Source organism: Poecilia reticulata, chromosome 13 (assembly GCF_904066995.2).
Source record: "Poecilia reticulata chromosome 13, P_reticulata-male-v2, whole genome shotgun sequence".
Lineage (NCBI taxonomy): Eukaryota > Metazoa > Chordata > Actinopteri > Cyprinodontiformes > Poeciliidae > Poecilia > Poecilia reticulata.
In genome coordinates, this window is record NC_088842.1 from 13,458,124 (window position 1) to 13,480,247 (window position 22,124).

General features: G+C 38.3%; 1 protein-coding gene across 8 annotated transcripts in view; it reads left to right on the plus strand.

Annotated features, from left to right (window-relative positions):
* grik4 (glutamate receptor, ionotropic, kainate 4) overlaps positions 1-22,124 on the plus strand; it is a 353,167-nt gene that overhangs the window by 204,418 nt on the left and 126,625 nt on the right. For all 8 annotated transcript variants that reach the window (XM_081614530.1, XM_017308264.2, XM_008425649.3 and 5 more), the window contains one exon: positions 18,442-18,607. In XM_081614530.1, coding sequence (XP_081470656.1) covers positions 18,442-18,607 — 166 coding nt within the window. The remainder of the gene's footprint in view (positions 1-18,441; positions 18,608-22,124) is intronic.

Below are 22,124 nucleotides of genomic sequence, written 5' to 3' on the forward strand. Positions count from 1 at the left end.
TCATAACAGAAAAAGTGTGCTCTAGTAAGTGGTAAAGATGTTTTTTATTAAGAGGCTGAGTAATGCAATACTCACCGTAGGTGGCATTTTATGTTTAACTTGAATAAAACAATATTGTGTTGAGTTATTTAAGTTGTCCTTGTTTAATCTGTTTGCTACAAACAGCTACTGTTAGCAACCTAAGTAATGTGGACCACTACTCATTTTCACTTGATTTTAAAGGATAACTTTGTCCTGAATTGTTTGGAAGGATAACGATTCTTTGGCACATTGACCTTCTTAAGCTAAAGTTTGGAGCCCGTTACACTTCCCGTCAACTTTGACTTTTTTTTTTCTTTCTTTTTTTTTTATTATTGAACGTTTTGTAGTATTCACATGGCAGACAGAGCTGTGAATGTTTGCCATCACTGAGAAGGTCCTTTTGACGTGTGCCGTCTATTTTCTCTGCTCCTTTGAAAACTGTTGAGCTGTAAAATGGCTTGCAGTATCAAAGCGTGAAATAGGTTGATGTGACACATTTATCACCTCAAAATACCATCAAGCTAGATTTAGTTTAAGAGATTAGAAGGAAGATCTATAAGATCATAACCTGAATCTTGTGATACAAATGCTCAGATTCTTTTTGGACATGTAATTTCCCGGACACTAGACAGCAGATTGTCATATCATGGACTGAAATCACTTTCTTGGGTAAACTTTGATTTTCTGTGGTTTGGTGCCATTTTGTGTCTGCGTTGAATACGGTGGTGGGAAATTGTTTGATGAAATTTAAATAAAAAAAACTTTTTTCAAAATTAATATCCATCTCTGGTAAAATAATTTTTGTCTTCACTGTTTCTGGATCATGAACATGAAGGAGTGGCAGGTAGCAGCTTATGCATGATGTGTGGTCCAAATGGACCTGCATGTCTTGGTCAACAGAGAATTTACAAGGAAAGATCAATGCTGGTCTCATGTTACTTCTGCAACCTAACCAGGACTACATCTAGCTCTCAATGCTCCACATAGTCACACGTCTACATCCTCTTAAGCTTCTTGTGAGGTAATGAAAGTGGTGTTGCTGTTTGTTGCTTGACAGTGTTGCAGACTGACACCGAGAGTGTCCAGATAAACACCAAGCTGTTTTATCTCACTGTTAGGCTCCCCAGCTCATGCTTAAGGTGTGGAAATCAGGATGATTATTGTTTAGTCATTGCCCTCTGTTTAGCAAAGAAGATTATCATAGCCTTTTTTCCCCCCCTCTGATAAATCTGTCTACAGTGACCAATGTATTTCAAAACAGAGGGAAGAAGGGTCTGTATTTGTATTGTGATATTAATACTAATTCATATTAATGGATACTTATGAAGAGCAATATTGCCTTATTGATTTTCTGTTACATTAGAAGCGGCTGAATGATTTACTTCTCCTCACATTCACCTCTTCCTCACCTATTCCGTCACTGGCTGCACAGATTGTGGCTTAATATTAAGCGTTCCCTGTAATTGGCCGAATTAGATGCCAGTAAACATGGAGAGCAGCCATCATCATGTCCATAATGATAATCCACCAATGACATCGCCCCTATTTATTGGACCGGGAAGTGGCGGGGTAAGGGACTGCTGCACAGAATAAAATCAAGCTAGTGAGAGAAACATGGCCAGGTTTTAATCCACTCTACAGCGATATTTCACCATTATACCGAGGTAGGAATCTGTGAAAATTAAAGAGCCTTGGTATCTCAATGTCATTTTCACAAAGGTGTCCATCAGTCATGTATTGATTCACTGCACTGTTAGGTGTTTTTAATTGATTTCTTTATTAGATTAGAGTCACCAGCATTGCCATTACCACCAATCACAGAGAACCCCTGGTACTAATAGAGCTACTTGAACAGGGCAGAAGTAACAGAAGGTTCATCATGCAGGAAAATTTTGCATCGAGAAAATGTTTCCCCGCTGAGCAAGAAAGCGTTGAGCTGCAGTCATGAAGGGCAAAGTCATCTTTAATGAGTTGCAACACTATTAAAATTCAGCTTTATTCAGTAGCACAACAGAGAAATCAGCAGTCCACTGGGAAATAATGTAAATCTTTATTCTATGCGCAATAGCCAAATAGTGTGCAGCAGGCCTTTGAGGACTGTTTGGGTGGGGGAAAAGTAAATTAGAAAGAGCAAAGCGAACCAGAAAACTGAACTTGTTTTAAGTCATATTTCACAACGATGCAGATGGCAGCAATCGGGTCAACAGAGAGGTGCTTCTCTGCATCTATGAATTGTGCAGGTGTAAGATCACTTAAAGGTGCAGCTAACAACTCAGCAGACCCCACACAAACACAAACTTAACAACGCTTTAAAATGCTTTTTGCAAAAAAATAAAAAAATGGCCACCACATTTTCTTCCAGTAAATGTTTTCTTTGATGAACCCAAACACTTTACAGCCTGAGTAGTTAGCTACTCTGCTGTGAAACTAAACAGTCATATTTGCAATAACTCAATATGCCTTTTTTTTTTTTTACATAAAAAAGGTTGTAAATACACATACATGTACTTAAATTTCCTTTTTATTTTTTATTTCCTCTTAAATTTAACTGTATACTTTTATTCTGAGAGCGCTTGAAACTGAAGTCAAATTCCTCTGTCCGTTCTTTTAAGGATGCTGCAACTTTCTTTATTTAACAAATTCATAATCTCAAATGAATGATGCTATGATGTTATGCTGAATGCTTCGAGTAGTCTATTGGCTGGAGCTGCATGCTTTTCTCAACCACAAGTAAATGTTATGCAGATTTATTCTGGACAGTGGCACAAAATACATTTTTGTGACATCAGTTTTTCCATGGTTTCTCTAAATGCCCATTTTTACTGTGCAAACTAAATTGCAAAACCTTTAAACTTTTCCTAACCTCCACGTGAAGCAGAAAGCAGATTCTAATGTTATTGTTAATTCAGTGTTGCTCTATACATTTGACCATTTTAAAGGGACACAATTTTAGATAACCAACATTATAATTAAATACTTAAAAGTAATATTTACAAAAGCTGACAAGAACTGCATTTTAAAGTTAATTCACCAATGCACTGTCGTCTTCCACACATACTCAATACAAAGCGGTTAATCTTAACACCTCTAGTTTTGGCAGGTCAGAGCTCTATAACTGAAAGTGATCTTTTTGGGTTGTTGCATATGTACACAATAAATTATCAGTACAAAAACCCACTGGAAGTGCAGAAAATACAGAATACTCTTGACATCCCAAACTGTAGCCTCTCAATGATATTTGTTTACAAAAGGTGGCGGCATGTCAGTCGGATCCACCGGTGAGAACATTCATGTCCGTATGTAATCGCCTACTGTTGTGCGTACCTGCCTCAGAGCACCTAATCATTCACCGTGACCGTATGAAAGGCCAGCTGCTGGCGCCCTGAAGAGTCATTGCCGGTGACAACGGTGGCAATACTGTGGCTGACAAACCTCACTGGGTGACCAGTGCATCATCTTCCAGTCTCCATAAATCACTCCCTGGTTTCCACCACGCAGACAGAGGAGTGGGACTGAGCCCATCTGGGTTTCACACTAATGGTGACTAATAGAAAAATCCTGCCACTGCAGAGAGGGAGTTGACTGTGCATCAGGTTGTTCCCTTTAACAGTGTGAAAAGAAATTCTTTTGATCGGAGATTTTCAGGAAAATGCTAAATAGTAGCTTTATGTTTGAGGAATGTAATTCTAGGAGCCTGGTGAGCGACGAACCATGTTCCAATGCAGCGTTTCAGACTGTTTAAAAGTCTTTAAGTCGGATGTGATGTCCAGATCTTCACAGACTGTTATGATTCTAGGTCAGTAGCTTTTGTAATATCTTAATCTAAATTTATTAGTTGTTAGAAATGGCATTTTTATAAAGCCCTCGTTCCATCCCATCTCAGCTTGGTTTGCATACCACAGTTCATCAAATTAGGCTTTGATTAAATCCCTTCATCTCTTACTTTTTTATCTAGTATTAAGAATGAAAGGATCTTTCTGATTACAGTTAAATGAGGGTTTATGTAAAATCCTCAATTTAAACTTTATATAGTGTTATAATGTTATTCAAAAAACATATTTGAAGTATCGCTTTGATTCTTGGTATGCATGAGAACTCCTTTAATCTCCCGTGGCAACCATTCAGGGTTGCCTAAATGCTGGCCTCCAACCGAGCAGCCGCTCCACAGAGGGCCCTTCACCTCCACCTTCCCCACCAGACTAGTGGCAGCAGCTATTAACAAACACCTGCTGATGTTATCGTATGAATTATTTCTCAGTCAAACGTTCCTAATAACGGTTAGTAACGTCACAATGAGAAGCGTTGTTGATGACATTCTGAGTGCTGGAAAGACAAGAAGCTTCTTTAAAGAGAGGCAAAATTCAAATTTCTTTCTAAGGTGTGTTTGATATATACACCATTTTTAAAATAATTGAAGCTAACATAAATTACTTGATTGTGCTATAAAATGTGACTGTGCCTGGAAAATACAAAATGCAGTTGTCTAAGCGAAAGTTTATGAATATTAATGTTTTTTCTGCTGTCTTGGGGATACTATCTCTCCTTGCAGGAGTACGTAGAGTTTAACCAGATGAGCTTTGTTACACCGGTGCTCAGGCTGGATTTAGAGCTGGACCTGAGGTCTGATGGGCAAACATAATGCACACTGAAGTGAGGCTTGTTGTCAGCAGAACCATGGCACCCAGACAGACAATGTTTAATCAAGTCAGAAAACTGTTTGCAATTTGAGTATAATTTACTTGGCAATTATACTGTGACTTTAGTTTAGCTCTTAAGGTGTTGGTGCACCTGGCAGAAGCTCTATTTGTTTGATTTTTTTTTCTTTTTTTTGCCTGTCCTTTCTAGTCTCCTGCGGTGCAGTGTTTTTGTTTTGTTTGTTTTTTCTGCTCGAAATAGCAATGCTGTGCAGGTTAAATTATTTCTGGTTCATGTCTTTACAAGGTTGAATTAATTTCTATTTGAAGTCGAGTGATTTCTTAAGTGAATGAACTCTGTGGATTTTGCTGTACACAGATATTGAAACAATCTCTGAACTGAGCAAGGAGACAAACCCTATCCTGGACGGCAGACTGCTTTAGAGTGCCCTCATGGCCACCATTGACCACTGGAGTCAGGTCTCACTCTACGCGTGACTCTGAAAGGATAAAATAGATAAAGATCCATTTTTTTTCCAGGAATAATGTTCAGTATATAATTTTTTTTTGCATGGTTATGACTGGGGCAGACCTGTGAAGTATACTGCATTACCAATTAATCATTCTGCAAAGACGGATTACTTTAGCTTTTTACTGCAGATACATCACTTTATATTGATGTTTTATGACATCAATATAAAGTGATGCCAAAAAACATTTCTTCATTTTGCTGTCCAACTTATACACATGATTTGAAATAGAATAGAGTAGAATGGTTTGAGGTAGAGGTAACCCAGTTGAAATGTTCTCCTTGTGGCTATGCTCGCCTCTAGTCTGTCTTCTAGATGTTTTCCAGAGTGGATCACGTTCCTCTGTACATGCTTTACATGCCACAGTTCACCGTTCTTTTCTTTCTTGTTACTTTTAATTGAACATATATGAGCAAAAACATTTGGTTGGACTTTTTTCATCCTTTTTGTGTGTACATCTTAACAAAATTACAATAATGCACAGGTAAATTTTCCCGCTATTTGTGTCTTACTAACCTACACAACACAACGTTTTCTGTTTCTTGTAAGACAACTGAAAGATACACTAGGTGGCAGATGTCTGATGATAGTGAGTACATTGTGTTTGCGCAATGACAATATCTGCCGATTCCCAGCAGACTGTAAGCAAGTTGAGCGACATAGCCCCTAAGTGTCATATTAGCAGAGGTAACAGCCTGAAAAATCACTGCACTGTTCTCTATATGTAGTTGATCATTTTTCCTCTGCTCAGCCAGCAGTTGCAGTTCTTCTGCTCCTTTTGATATCTTTATCTGCGGTCAAAACTCAAACACAGCTGCATCTTAAGGAATTAGAATATCATTGATAAGTTACTGTGGTAATTTAGTCGTGATATATGGTTACATTCAATAAATTCTCATTTATTTCACTAATTCAATTCACAAAGTGAAAGATAATATAGATTGATTACACATAGGCGGATGTTTTCAAGTCTTTGCTTCAGTGTGTATCTCTAATATCCACGGTTTGCCCTCTTTCAGCCACAGCCAAGAATCTTTAACTTTCTTCCTCATTTAGCATCTTTTAGATTTCTTGCTTCACAAGCAAGTGGGTTTAATCTTTACAGCCTTTTATAATGTGTTGCAGCAAAGCTTTTCGTCTAACCCACAAAGTTAAAATGATTAACTTTAATCCGCTCTGGGATTCAATGAACTACTTTTTTTTTTTTTTTTTTACAAACACCTTGGCTCTCGTTGGAGTTGCATCACTCCATCACTTTTTCATATCCAAATGTCTCTCTTGTTTTTCTTATTTTCTTTCTCCCCATGACAGTTTCCAAACCAGCTGTCAGCTTTTATCCCACCTAAATATCAGCGATTACTCTCCTGAAACAAGTCCCAGTTGACCATTTTTTTGTCGATTTTCACGCTAGCTTTCCTCTCTGATGTTTTATTATTTTCTTTTTAGTTTTCCCTTCATGTTACGATTTTGTCTTGCTGTACAATTTTTCTTCTGTGTTGCACTCGTTTAAGTTACTGATGAATAGCAGGGAACAATCTGGTCCTCTTAAGAAAACTAATCTAAATAGAAGGGGGGAGCTGTGCTTGAAAAAAGCTCTTTCTCTCTGTCTCTCCCTAATGACCTTCCATCATCCATACAATGAATCTGTGCATTGCAGTGGGTAATAGCTCTCTTGTATCCATCTCGTTTTGCCTGATGCTTTAGCTTTTTACTGCGGAGTTGGTTTTAAAAATATGAACTCAGACTCTCCGTTAGGTGCAAGTTGTCTTGGCAGCAGGTTATGTCTTATTAGTCTCAAAACCTACTCTGGTGTAATAACAGATCCTCACTGGCTTCAGTTCTAGTGTGAAAAATATTTTTTTATTCATTCTGAAGCCGACTGCTGTTTCTTTGTTTAGGGAGATGTATTGATGCTCCTCCATTAATATAGCGTTTTTATTACACATCCTTCAGAGTCGTGTATGAAATTGTAAGCCTCACTATAAATCATGACTACATTGACGTGCTCATGTGGTATTTGCATGCCAATAATATGTGTTGGATGGGGAGCCGCTGTCTATAGTTGACAAAGACGATTGTGCCCAAAATGCTAAAAGTCACAGACAGTTGGAAGCAATAATATTGTTATGCAGGTTCTTCCATTATGCAGATGCAACATCTTCATTTTCTTAGACATGTTTTTTACTGATATATATATGTTGTAGTCAGATAATATATTTCAATTGTCAGTAACAAAGATCAACACATTCTCTTGTTCACATGTGCTAAGTGTTTCTGGCAGCAAATAAACAAAAAGAAATAATTTTTAGCTTAGTTGCCCTTTAAGGAAAATAACTATCTATACTAGACATCTAGAAAAATATTGGTTATTTTTGATTGGGAATTTCTGGGTGTATCACTGACATTTTTTAGAAATTCAGCTCTGAGGGGAAAATATTTTATACAGAGATCCAAGTTGATTGTATCAAGCCACACATAATAAGAACTTTTCAATTTCCCTAAAATTAGCACAAAAGCTTAGAATTTATTGTGTTAATCATGCCCTAAACCAAACCTTGACATTTCCTTTTCCATGTATTTGTCTATGAAATTCTAACTATAGTCAGGTTAATGCATTGATAGGATATTCACTTATGAAAGGAAGGGCTGATACTTGCCAGCCTACAAAAGGAAACAAAGCGTTCTTCAATGATTCAAGATATCAACTTTTACAGTGAAGATATGTTTAATACTAAAAAAGTTTAAGATCAGTATTATCCTCTACATAGAGGTCAACTAATTAAATTTCCAAATCAATATTGACCCTGAATTCAAAAGAAGTGGAAGGTATCCTTCTCACAATCAAATGGTTGTTAGGTTGTCTTTTTTTCTTTTCTTAAGGATGGTTTTTGTTATTTGTTTTCTGTCACTTGTCCCCTGACGTCTCGAGCTGGACGCCATAGAAATAACTAGCTGTCCGTCCTTCACCAAACTGCAGCTGACCTTGCCGTTTTACTTCACCTTTTATAACAAAGTAAATAACCAGCCCTATCTGACCTGGTTTGCCAGCAGACTCTTGCTGCAGATACCAGCAGACCAAATTCATTTCTTACCTTGACTTGACTGTGATGCTCTTCTAACAGCGTGCAGAGTGAAAATACTGCAGATAATAAGAAAAAAAACACAGTTTGACTTCAGACGTCAGCTCAGCCAGAAAGAAAACATTTATTGAAATCCAAGCGGCTTCCTTCAGAGGCGTGCTCAATTCGCAGGTCATCTGAATTTGATCCTGCGGAGAGATTTTCCTTCCTGATCGCTGCATTCCTAACAGGATCTTTGTGTGTAGCTGCAGTGTATCCAGTAACTAATTTCTATTGTGATGTTTTTCACTCATACATTCCTGTATTTGGAATGTTCTGTGAAACATGTTTTATTTTTCTTTGTTTTTTGGTTTGTTTGTTTGTTTTATTTTAAGGTAGAGTACAGCTGTAGTTTTTACTGACCAGGTTGGTGTAAAGTAAATTGGCTTTTCTTCACATTGAATGGATAATATTAATTCTTACAAGCATTTAAAGAGTACCAAACATTTAAAGTCACTTTCTGGGATTGTTTTCATTAAAACACATAATCCTTTTCTTCGTATCACATTGGTTGCTCTGCGATCTGAAAGTCCACTGCAACATTCAGATTCTCGTTGCTCTATCAGCATTTTTTGTTCTCAAACATTTGCTGGCTTAGTGTTTTATAAGTTGTTGAGATCGAGCTGCGCTTTTGTTGTGGAGGTGTAAGTCAAGTATTTGGCTGGATTCCCAGAAAAGGATAAATCTCACTGTTGAGATTAGAGACAACTCTTCTAATCTGAGCTTTTGAGAAGTTATTTATTGTGCTTTGCCAATGGAGATAGACCTACTGTGAGGAAATATTTACTTATAAAATATCATCTGATTTATTAAGATAATGACGTAAAACATTTTAAACTCCTCAAATAAAATCAGCTCCTTCTTTTTAATGTAAATCACAGATTGGATGGCACAAGCAAAGAAAAATCTGAATAAACCAGCTGAGTACAGAACAAGCTTTTCCGGATAAAAAGTTTTTTTTTTTTTTTTTCTCCTGCGCTAAACTACCTGATCGATGAGATAGAGATCTAGTGGTCAATGTTCCACTTTCTTAAAAAGCACCAGGGGATCCACAGCCTACTTTATCTTTATCACTGCTCGGTCTTTGTGCTGACCCCTGGAAGCTGATTCAGGCTCAGTGCTAGTTCAAGTAGCGATCAGGGTGGAGACTCTGAGACAGAATAGATGGGAATTGATGACAGGGTGCTGACACTTTGCCTCACTTATCCTTGCATCTTATTTTGGTTCTCTCTATCCCACCTAGCTTCATTTGTATTTTTTGTTTGTTTTTTTATTCTAAACACCAACAGCTGGTTCTTCTAAATTCCCCATAAACCTCCCGTTCAAAAGCAAATCAGGTTGCAATAATAGACTACCACCTGTGCTCCTACCCCTGTCAACCTCACAACACCATCCCTGCCAGCTCCACTCCAGCATTTCAGCCTTGGCATCCCACTTGCTGACTTATGTACAGTGTCTCTAACAACATCTGCTCTGTGACGCACGGTCGCCAACACAACTCTGGCTTGCAGTCTGGTATTTTTAGTCCGGTCTTCAGTCATTGTTCTTTGCTGACAGCTGGATCTGTTTCACTGATGATCTCTAAATTGATTAGCTATATCCACTTTTTGACCCTAAAGGGACTGGGCTTCAGAAACCCTGTATTTAGTACACTCAGACTGAGTGGATGCTTTCCACTTGGCATAAGTGCTGAGAGATTTCAAGGACAATTGTGTGTGGGATTTTTTTTCTGCCAGGCATGTTTTGTACACTAATTGATGGCCAGGTCAACAGGTAATGCTGTAAATGAGTCACTTCACAACACAGCAACACTGAAGCTAACCTTCCTACAGCTGCACCTCAAGCGTTCCAAGGCCCATAAAAGTCCAGGGATACTTTAATAAACTGTTTTGTTCTGCAGCTCCTCTGAGTCCAAGCCGGCAGATGCAGATGCTGATTATCCCAGCTCTCCATATGGCACCACTGCACATCCAGCCCCTTTTTTATGCTCAAACTCCACCCTCCCATCAGCCTCCTGTTACCTTCTCAGTGTCCATGTTGCTGCACGAATTGGAAACGTGTCAGTAGCAACAAAGAGCTTATTGAAATAAGCAGAAGAAACAAAATCTAATTTACTCACACATCACTAATATCTTGATACATTTTTAACTAACTTTGGTGAGTTTTTAAATTCTAACAGTTATATTGGTGGTAGAGCTAAGCTTAGGTAAAGCAAACTGATGTTCACATGTCAGTTTGAAAAAGCAGTGATTCACCTGAATCCTCGTTTTAAGTGCTCAGACTCCGTGTTGTAATGGCAAACATATCGTAAGTCCATTCTAATTGGGTTGGGGTATTTTTGCAGCTGAGAAAAAGGTTCTTCCTCTGCCAATCATGTGTGCATACGGTGCTTTTGTGGAGGTGTGTGCAAAACCCGTGTCCTGTGGGAGCTTCTTCATTAAACGCCTGTCAAACCTCTGTCTGCAGACCTGCCAACCTTTCTGTCACACTGCAAGAAACACACACGCGCACACACATCTTTATATATAAACAAATATAAATGGACAGTGACACACATCCAAGCAGTCTTTCCAAGCAGCTTCAGTTTCAAACACAGACCTGAAAGAGAAAACCGAGGGCAGTTGTTGAGAATTAGCAGTAGGGTTGCTCCAACTTGGTATCAAAAGGACATGACTCAACGTCACTACAGCTGTGGAATAGTTGGAAATCTGGTGCATATTTAATGTCATGAATGTGCATTGAACGTTTTGGCAATTAAACCATGAATGTTTGTGTTTTTGCTGTCCAGCAAAACTTTGTTCTCCAAGAAAACGTTTCTTTTCCAACAATATCTAGAATTTTGATTATTTGACTTGTGACCTTCATGCTGCCTTCACAGCATAAAGGTTCATCTTCTGGGAATTAATGGTGTTTTGGGGAGACATGCGGGTTTGTTCTCTGCCTCATATTCTGTTTTGTTTGTAGGAGCTCAATTCCTTTATTATCTGCCCATGAGACTGTATCCCACATGTTTGTGTTCCTTAACATGCCATCATTCTATGCATGCCGACGCATTTTATTTGGCTACTGAGTTGCAATTCTGGTGTACTGAATTATATTTAACTCTGTTTTTTTTTTGTTTTTTTTGTTCTTAATTGTGCTTTGTTCTAGTTCTTATTATTTCCTATTGATCAGTTATTCCCCTTGGTCCTCTTGCATTGCTAACTCTGTTTCATTTGGCTATTTCTCTCTGGCTCTCAGTACTCAGTCCCCTCACAGCTGACATTCATTCTACTAATTAACTTGCTTGCCAATGCTTTGTGTAACCACTTCACCTAATTGTTCCTTTCTTATTCTTTCCTCATTGGATTCTTCTACTACACACAGGTGGTTTTGCTCCTCCTGAGGAACAAAACCACCTGTGTGTTTCTATTTCTCGTAGTTTTGATTTTTTAATATTTATTAAATGTACCTTTTTGAAACTACTGCGCTAGCCTACATTTGGGTTCTCCAAATTTTAAGAATGACACTACATTGCTTGCGGAAAAATACAAATCTTGTTGATTTCATTATCAATTGATTCATTTTTGGCCATTTTCCCAAACTGCCACATTTTATGCCAATAGTTGCCTGCTACTAAAGCTGTGGAGGAATATGATTACGTCTCCAGAAATACCATGAGCCATGTCTTTGTATGTTTTCAAAGTACAGAATTATTCATACAATAGGTGTATTTGCGTATTAAATTACAAATTTGACTGTGTATTGTGGGAAAATGGGAAAAGCTTCAAGGGGAATTAACACTTTTGCACAGTCCTGTATTGTTTTGTTGGAGGAAAATGGATCCTTTGCACAAAAACTGACAACCATTGTACTTCTTACAAAAAGAGTACCCCTGACAACAGGAATAAATTTGGCCCTGCGAAACTCACTGACACTTAATAAGTGCTAATTGTGACTGCGCTGCTGTTCATCACTCCCAGTTCGTACCTTATATACCTGGTTGTGTTTTTGTTGACACTTCCCCCGCCGAAGCCTCTCTTCTGTCACTCACTCCATCGCCCTCATCTCCTCTCAGTCAGACCGCCAGTTCCTCCTTTACTGTCTTTTCCATTTTTCTTTCTGTCTGACCCACCTGACACTCATCTGTCCTTCACAGCTCTCACTCCAGTATTAAATTCTGTTTTCAGTGAAGCTACCAAATTATTAAAAAGTGCAGCATTTACCTTGGGCTGTATTGTTGCAAGAGATTTTTTTTTTCCCTGCTCATAATTTTCCAATATAATTAGTTTCACACCATTAGTGTCAAAGCCCTAAGCAGAGGCTTTAAAAGAGCAGTCTGTCTACTTTCAATGCCTAGCCTATTTACTACACTTGTTTCATTGGCTTGCTTACACAAATTTGAATAATCTCTTATTCTGTCTAAATATGTTTAAGCAACTTTAGTAAATGTTTAACTGGTTGTGCAGTAATTTAAGCAAAAATAAATTATGCCAAAAGAGATGTGGGGGGATTTTTGCATAAGCCAGAGAACAGACAGAAAAAGATTGAGGATCTCAGGATAATTTTTGGAATGAAAAAAATACAATCTATGATATATCTGGAAACCTACACCTTATTCTCAAATGAGGTAAAGTCAGAAGATTTTACCAGCAAAACAGAAAACCTTTTTAGTGATACTTTCATGGCATGCCATGAGAAAAGAAACCGGACAAAGAGCATATTCCTCCATTGGTCTTTGATGTGATGTCTGTATAATTGTTAGTGGCAATCTACCAGCTCATATCTATTTGGTGGCAAATTCACAGTGTTACTTGAGGATGTTGTTGAGTGGGATAGCTAAACTTAAAGTCATGAAGCTGCAAAGACGCATGTAGAATGAGATTTTACCGTCGTCTTACTTTCTTGTTTAATCTGTCATCGTAGAGATTGATTCTAGCTGCTGGTTTCTGATAAGAAGTCGAGCCAAATGACTCTGAAGTCGATGCTGACTTGCTGTTATTGCTTTGGAGATTGATGTTTTTGCTCGGAGTAGATTCTTTATAGTGTTCATGCTGAACATTGTTGCATTAAGAAGATAGTGACTGCCACTGTACAAGAACCAATTAATCATGTGTTTTGCAGACAAGGGAATTGTGTTTGACGATGATATATAGATAAAGTTCTGTCTTGCCTGTTTTAAACTACTTCCAGTCTACACAGCCCTCTTGCTAAATATAGATGAACTTCTGTAGTGTCAAATATACGGTTCTTAACTCCAGCAGTGTTTTGAAGCGTCATCATTGGTTAATGCATGTGATGAGCTGAACCTGTCCTGCAAAGCAGTCATTTCTGACCCGACCATCAAATCAAGATTTGGTGGACCTGTCAACATTTTTTTCCCAAGCTGTTAAAATTTGAGTGAGCACCATCTGTTTTCTGTCTCGTGTTCTTAGCTGCTGCTGTGTGCTTCAAGGTGGTGTTATGTGTTCAGAGACGATATTGTCTACATTTGTTATAAGAGTAGTTGTTTAAGCTACTGTTGCCCTTTCCTAATCTCCAACTAGTCTTCTACTTCAACATAAACATTTTCATCTACACCGCTGTCACTCTGCATCGGCTGTCTTCTTTTTAACTGTTCTCTGTCTGCTACAGAGACGGCTGTACAAGATGATCCTGGTAGATCAGCTGTCCCTGACATAGATAAGCCAGATTGTTGCAGTTTGTTTATACATCTTTTTTTCTTTTTTTTTCCATTTTCTGATAACTTGGTGATTTTTCATAAAAACAAAGTAGCATCATTAAAACATTTACAGAAATTATAACAGGGGAAAAGGATTAGGATGTTATATCGGGTGTTTTCCTCCATGAGTGACGGCTGCATGCTGTGGAGTTTGATGAGGAATTTTGACTTGGAGCCGAGTAGCTCCCCTGAGATATTGCTGTATTTTGCAGAAGGGTCCAGAGGACCACGCTGATGGAAAAGGACAGACTATATGTGTCTGTCTGTGTTTATAAGTGAATCTCGGAGTTTGTGTCGACAGCCTCCTAAACCCCCACCGATAAAAGCCCACCAAAGTGTGTCTGGTTTGTGAGTGGAAAGGAGGTGTGTTGCACCACAGCCTGCGGTGCTGAAAAGGAAGAGAAGAGTGCATTGGAAAAGAGACAAGAAGAGTAAACAGTGTGCGGTATTAACAAAAAGAAATGAACAAGAGATGGTGAGAAATTGTTGAAATGCAACAGGGAATATAAGGACACGACTGGAAAGGGTCTCATTTCCCCTGTGTGGTGTGTAGTTATTACCACGATTTTAAGACTCCTTTGGAAGAACGAATGGCTGTCAGAGCTGGCTGCTCCTCAATATCCACACACCCAAAGACTCCATTACGTCCTGATGGGCAGGAATTTAAAACCCATCGTGGGCATATAGGTGCGAAGGGGAAAGCAACGTATGGGTGCTGAGAAACACATAGACAGGCAATCTGCCATGATGAAGAAGTTGCCTCTTCTGTATCTTCTCTTGGACTCAGCATGTCTTCCTACATCCCCTTCAAGGCCCACTGTGCACAGCTGAAACGCCTCACCAGGTGACTGACATGACACCTTCCGCCCCACGGTCCACTCTTCCTCATCCTACGTTTCCTCACATGCCCCAATAAAAGTAGCCTACTGTCAGCATCTCTTTTTCTTTTTTTTATATTGCTTGCAGATGCATCTTACTGATGCAGAGACGGATGTTATCTAAGGGAAATAAATTGAAAAGGTGTTTGCATTTCAGCAGGATTTGTAGGTAGCGCTACTGGGGCTTTGTTTCTGTGCTCAGGGAATGCTTAAGGCTGCAAGGTTAACTGTTGTGTGCTTAACCTCTGTTTTCACAGGGGAGATGAATAGCATTAAACATGCCTGTTTGTGCTGTGGGAGTTGTATGATAAATTTATTAAAGGCAGCCGAGGAACACAGCTTTCTTAAATAACCTAATTGAAAAGGCTTCAGACTGTCGTACTGAAGATTGTTTACTTCCCAGTGGGATTTAGATAGAATAATTATGTATTTATCGATTTTTAATCAAAGCTTCAGTGGCCTATATTTGTTCTCACTGTGTCTCATCTTTTTCCTGATGTCTGGGGAAACGCATGCAATCCACTACACGTTATGTACTCTGTTTCAGCAATGTTCCACTTGTATAGATATTATTAAAAGAGAAATACATTTTTTCTCTTTGTTGACATTTTATATGCATGTAATGTGTTTCTGTTTGCATTGTTACAGTTTAGTAAATTACACCAATGCATGGATCAATCAAAGATTTGGACAATTTCATATCAGATTTTGTACAGCTCAGACCTGCTGATTTCTTCTTTAAAAGCCATATATACATCCACAAATTGATTTTTTTTCTTCAATCGTAAAAATGTTATATCTATTCCATCTCTTTCTTCTGAAAAATAATTAGGTTCTGGGATGGAAACAACATATTTCACTTGTTTACAAGTTAGTGGAATAAGAAAAAATAAAGGTTGTAATGACATAACATTTCACCTGGTCAGTTTGGCCTATTTTTAGCTCCTTCCAGAATGAGCTGTTTTATGGCTACGTCACTATTTTGGAAGTAAACTGCTGATGGCCACACCCACCAACTTTGTACCTGAAAAAATGTCTGCAAACAGATGCACAGTTGTACGACAGTTCGTCTAGGTGTTTATTTTTAGCACTTGGGCTGTTTCTAGAGGTCAGTGGGAATGCAAATACATGAAAAAAGAGAATTTTAATTAACAGGTCCCCTTTAAGTATCTACAAGGAGCTGCTGTGGATGGTGATGCTCTAGGCAGGAAATATCTCTGATGGTGGTCAGTATAGAGAGGCTTCTGACTGAAGACTGTTGCTGTAGGACATTCTCATCACAGTCAAAAGATGTTAACAGTTTAATTTTCAGACAGCACAGTAACATGTCTTGGACAACACCATCAGTCATTAGAAGCCCTGCTGATCCACTTTGTTTACTTTTGCTGCTCCTTTTTAAATTTCTGCATTGTCTTAGAAAACCCGCCAGCGAGATGTTGGAGATATAATCCTTGCCCTTTATGATCAGTGGTAGAGACGGATTCAACTGCCCCCTGTTCCCTCTTCTCTTTGGTCCCGTTCTGCATCCACAAAGCCTCCTTTAAACTCCTCTTTCATTGGGGTTCATACTTCAGATATTACTTGTGCTCTTGTTTTTACAGGTGCTTCCAGTTGTAAAGCATGCATCTAGGTTTTAGATCCATGCAAAACATGCAGCGCCTCAACCAAAGCAAACAAAACAAAAAAAATTAAATGCCTACATAATTTTCTGCACCGTTCAAAATGTAGAAATGTACGAGTTCACAGCATTTCTTTAAAATCTTATAATTAATTGTAGCTATAGAAAAACCTGTTCTGCATTTTTCCATAAAATCACACTTATTTTATATATTAAATTGTCAACTGACCTTCTGGGACTAACATTTAAATTTTCTGAGTACCTCTAATGAGTCACATAGTTATTATTCAAATAATTGAAACAGCTACTTATGGCATAAGGTTCACTTTCAGTTTCAACCATGTCTAATCCCTGGCATAGCATGAGATTTTGTAATATTATTAGGCCATCTTCTGTATGTTTAAGTTGCAGATTTTTATTCTGTCATACGTGTGGTATGGAAAATCAGCACAAACATGACACCAGTTCGCCTTCTATGATTCTTAGGAGGGTTGTCTGTCAGCAACTGTCATAAAGAGAGACTCGGTGACAGAAAAGGTTTGAAGGGAAAACTGTATACAACATGAGAGTGGCTATGGCCCGTCACCATGACAGCGAGGCTGTTTAAACAAGTTGGACTGATGAGTAAGTGAACCATTGATCTCTACTTACTCCTGCAATTTTTTGTTTTATTTGTGAAATTTGTCTGCAAATACGCCAAAATATCAAATACAGCTATGGTTGGTGGTATAGTTCATTTTGGTTGCAAAACATATGTTCTTGCTGAAGATAATCGAAACAATTTCATTTAAGATCTTTAATAATACAAACTATGTTCATTAATTTGTCTCATTTCAAAGTGAGAGTTTAGTGCCAGTTCTGTTACTAAACTCGGTATAAAGTTGTAGATAATCAATGTTGCGTGTTTCCTTAATGTCTCTGGGATCTTATAAGCAGCTCTAACACTGGTAAATGCTGAGGTCTTAACCTCAGAAAACATTAATCTTGCTCTTTATCTGATTATGACGCCTGGATCTGCCATAGATCTAACACAGTGATTGTGTAGCATTGTGACCACCCAATGCGCTGCATTAGATGCGCTGCAGTTGGGAGTCAAGAACACATTTAGGGTACATAATCTGTGCCACTCATGTAGCAAAATGTCTCAATACGTTCCAAAGATTTGTGACAAGCTGGCTTATGTGGCGATCAAATTGTTGCTTGGTACAATGTTAAATACATGGAAAGGCAATGTGCAAGCAAAGCGCCATGTCGTCCAACACAATTAAGACAAAAGGCTGGCACAACAGAGTGTGACAGGGCTGTACTAATTTCACAAAATTAGCTCAAAACCTCATACAAAATGTTGGCTGTTTAGTGTCCTTTTGGAAATAAAAAAACGGTTAATAATTGTTGCGTCTGTATTTTGACTATCCCCTCCTCTAGCACCACTAATCAAACTATTGTTATTACACCACATTTGGCTAAATTGCATGCGTGTCTAACTAAACTGTTCATAAAAGCAGATCGCAAGGTTTTATTTTTACGTTTATGACGGAGATTTTTCTTTTTTTTTTCTCAATTAAAGATTTGTTATCAAAGATCCTGTCTGCACTCGAGAATAAAAATAAGTTTCCTCATTCAGTCTTGTTTTGACGTTCCGCTTTGGTAACTTAAAAAATGTCTGTATTGTGAATTTGCACACCACCACAGACCCCTGGGGTTATTGTTGCTTGCAGTTTATCCTATTTGCTGTAACATCTTTCTTCTGAGCTATTCATTCTTTTGATCATCACCCGGCATCTTGCTGACTATTTTTACCCTGCATTTTGTTTGTGATACTTTAGATATTTTTTTCTTCTTCTCCTTTTTATCAACACGTGTGCTAGAGGTGAAAAATACAGCCTCTCAACAGCGGATAGCTAAATTACAGGCAAACTAACAACAACTTTTCCGTGCAGGTACCGTATGTCAAAGTGGCTCCAGAGGACATCCTGAAGGTGCAGTTCCCCCGCTTCACAACTCTGGACTTGAGACCAACAAATACCGACATCAGCTTGGCCGTGGCCGGCCTTCTTACATTCTTTAACAGTACCGCCTCCTGCCTCATCTGTGCCCAGGCTGACTGTGAGTGCAACATTCACACCTTCCTGACAAAATACATAAACATACACACCTGCAGAGAAGGTTCACAAAGCTGCCTCCCCTGCAGCTGCCAACAAAGTACAAACACTTTCTTTGTCTAATGTCTGCTATCCCTTAACACATGTTAGCACACATGGGCTTCTCGCATGCTCGCCGTCTGTAATCTGACAACAAACGCGGTGCTGTGGCTTGCTTTCTTCTGAAGCAGCTGCTGCACTCCACACAGCCACACTGCACAACTTCCTCACAGCAGTCCGCCCACTTAAAAACAAATTACATTTACTGCGGAATCACTTCCCCGCTCCAGCTGAATTGTCATTCTTAAAATTAGGACATCGCATTTCGCTGTGTCAGGCTGATCTATCGTGTGTGCGCGCGTTCTCACATTCTGCGTTAGAAAACCAACCTTTAAGACAAAGGAGGGTGCAGCTGTAGCCAGCAGTGATCTGACCGCCTTCTTGTCAGAGGCCCTTATTAGATTCTAAAAGATATTTAACTAAATGACCTTAAAGCTTGTGATTCTCCCCAATGAAAGTTATTTTTGTAAACAGAGAGGAAGATTAAATGTGGGTTTGTTCCCACCCTCTTGAGGTCCAGCGCTCGGTAATTACAACTCCCTTGACAAAGACACTGTGACCCTGTGGCACCAGCTAGCCCCCTTTTTTTTAATCAGTAGAAGGCTTTGAAGAAAAGAAATAGGTTTGAGATATCAGCCATGTGTCAGACAGCCCAGAGGTGGCAATAAGCTACTCTGAGACACCCACCCTGTCTATCTCCACACTCAGTTCTCCTGCCTTTTAACTCCCTCCTTTAATGTCTTCTGGTCTTTACTTCATTAAAAAACTGTTTGGTCGCTCAATAGAACAGTGTGTAGGATTTAGCACTAGCTTGGAGCTAGGTTTGGGTTGCAACCATCTGACTACCTCTTGTGAGGCCATTTGTCACCAAGCTGCAAAAAAAAAAAAAAAAAAAAAAAAACACAGCTAACATTTGCATACAAAACCAAAAAGTTTTTGTACAATAGAATATTGCTTGGGTATTTTCCGATTTTGCAGCATTTCTTCTTTTCAAGTAGTGCAAAAATTTTTTGATAAAAATATAATCCTGTCACAAAATACAAATAAAGTTGGGGATTAAGAGTGTGACAGGGCTGTAGTTTCACAGTATAAACTCATAGCCTCATCCAAAATGTTGTCTGTTTAGTGTCCTTCTGTTGGAAATAAAAAAAAAAAAGAGTAAAAAGTGTTGTTTCTGTATTTTGACTATTTAGTCTACTGAGATCGCTGTATTTTTCTTGAGAACAAGCCCCTCCTCTACCACCGCCACTTATTTTTTTAAATATTGTTTTTACTCCACGTTTGGTCAAATTTCATGTATAACTAAATTGTTGATAATTGTCTCCAGAATTGTGGACTTGTCCGCAATTCTCTTCCTCATTACTAGGCAAATTTTTTCCCACGATGTCGCACAAGGATTGATGTTTATTGGACATATTGCCTTAAAATACATGCGTTAACCAAAATGTCATGAATTAGTTTCCCAAAATGGTTTGTGGTGTGGAAATGGCATTTGCAAGCATCTCAATTTGAAGAAAGTTCTATAAAGATTTTGACATTTAGCAAATAGAAATAATTATAGGAGTCCTAGTTGACCTATACTGGCAAGATTTAGTGTGATATAATAACATTTGGTAGTGGGAATGAAATGTTTTTATACGTCGTATCTAGTTGTATCTACTTTCAACTGTTCATTCTGTTCCTTCTCTTGTTAGCCAAATTAGTTTACATTTCTATTTTGAGTTTTTGTTGATGCTTTCAACATTGCGTAAATTTGTATGGATAATACAATATTGTAGTGTATTGACTTTATAAAGGAAAAATCTGGAAAATCAAATGAGATATCGTTATCAAAGTATTTAAAAAAAATATTGTGATATTGTTTTTTGGCAACATCGCCCAACTCTACATGGAATATACAATAAAATAAATTAAATGACACACCACCCACTCATATAACTTTCCATGCACTATATGTGCACATCAGTACTTGTTTTTCTTGAAAAACCCATCAGTCACTTCATCTATTAAGGTCTTAGATCGGTGGCATTTATTGCCTCAGAGAGCTAAAACGTCTGTGACAACAAATGAACCTTTTAGGCACCTTCTGACTTTAAGGTCTCTGTATTAACAATATATTTCTCATTTTCATTGGTTATGTGTTTGGTGCTGTGAGTAGCTTCTGATTTTGTGGCAATAAGCTTGAAGTGGACCGGGAAGGAAATGAAATAAAAAGAAGCAAAATGAAGGGAGATTAGAGGTAGATAAGAGAAACCATGGGAAGTCGGAAATGAAAACAGAGAGGATGCCTTTTGGCATTTGTGTATGGAGGTGAAAAGACCCGGGTCAGGAAATGTGGGGAAAGTAACAATCCTGGAATTATACATTTACAGAAAGCCGGAGACGGTCCAGGAAATGACAGGGCAGCTTTGATTGTACTCTGGTCATGTGATCATTCAACAGAAACTGGAGCTAATGACAGTCTGGCTGGGTTTGGATGTGCGTGTCTCTGTTCATGTGTTTATATTTGAGCAATATAGGTTAGAGCCTACGGGTGTTTAAGCTGATATCTCTTTGAGTTTGGCTCCTGCACCAGCAGCCTCGTTCCTGTCGAGAGTTCTTGCAGTCAGTTGGTTAGTTGGCGGGCTGCTGTCGGTCAGTGGCTCATCCACATGTGCTGAAATCATTAATCACCCAAGCCAGTGACAGCCTAATATAGCGTGACCAATTCATGAATATTTTTCCAGCAATGGCTGAGCAGTCAGGAGGGAAGGTGTGCCCAACGGCTTGGTGCACACAAGGGCAGACATTAATCTAACCTCTCCTACTACTGATGTATGTGCTGAAACTTTTATGTCTGTTGACTTTTATGTTTTTTTTTTTATTTGTTTCGTCTCTTTGTGAAGTCTGAAGCAAACACCGAGAAAAGTGCTGGTTTATTCACACACAACAAGGTGTGCACACAGCTCTGCACATAGAGCTGATAATTATGTTGTTTCCTGTGTTTGTGACAGGATTGCTCTTTCATTCATGAATAAATGGCAGCACCTGTCACTGAGCTAAACAAGGAGAAGATCAAAGACTGTAGTGCAGGTTTAAGATTTCTTCAAATTTTTGACAAAAAAAAAAACTTTGTTCTGTCACTTTCTTTTCATGTGTTTAAGCAGTTTCAACTATTTACATGGTTTCTGCAAGGTATTAAGTAGCCACACCTTAAAACATTTTAAATATGGTCTTAAATTGCATTTTGTTATTTATTTTTATAGAAATGCACTCTTTTGTCCCATCAATAGTAGTGCTGGCTACTATATATATATATATATATATATATATATATATATATAATGTATGTATATAAATACATATAAATACATACATATAAACATGTATCCAATATATATTATTCAGTATTAATCATTATTTATTTGTGTTTGTATCGTTAT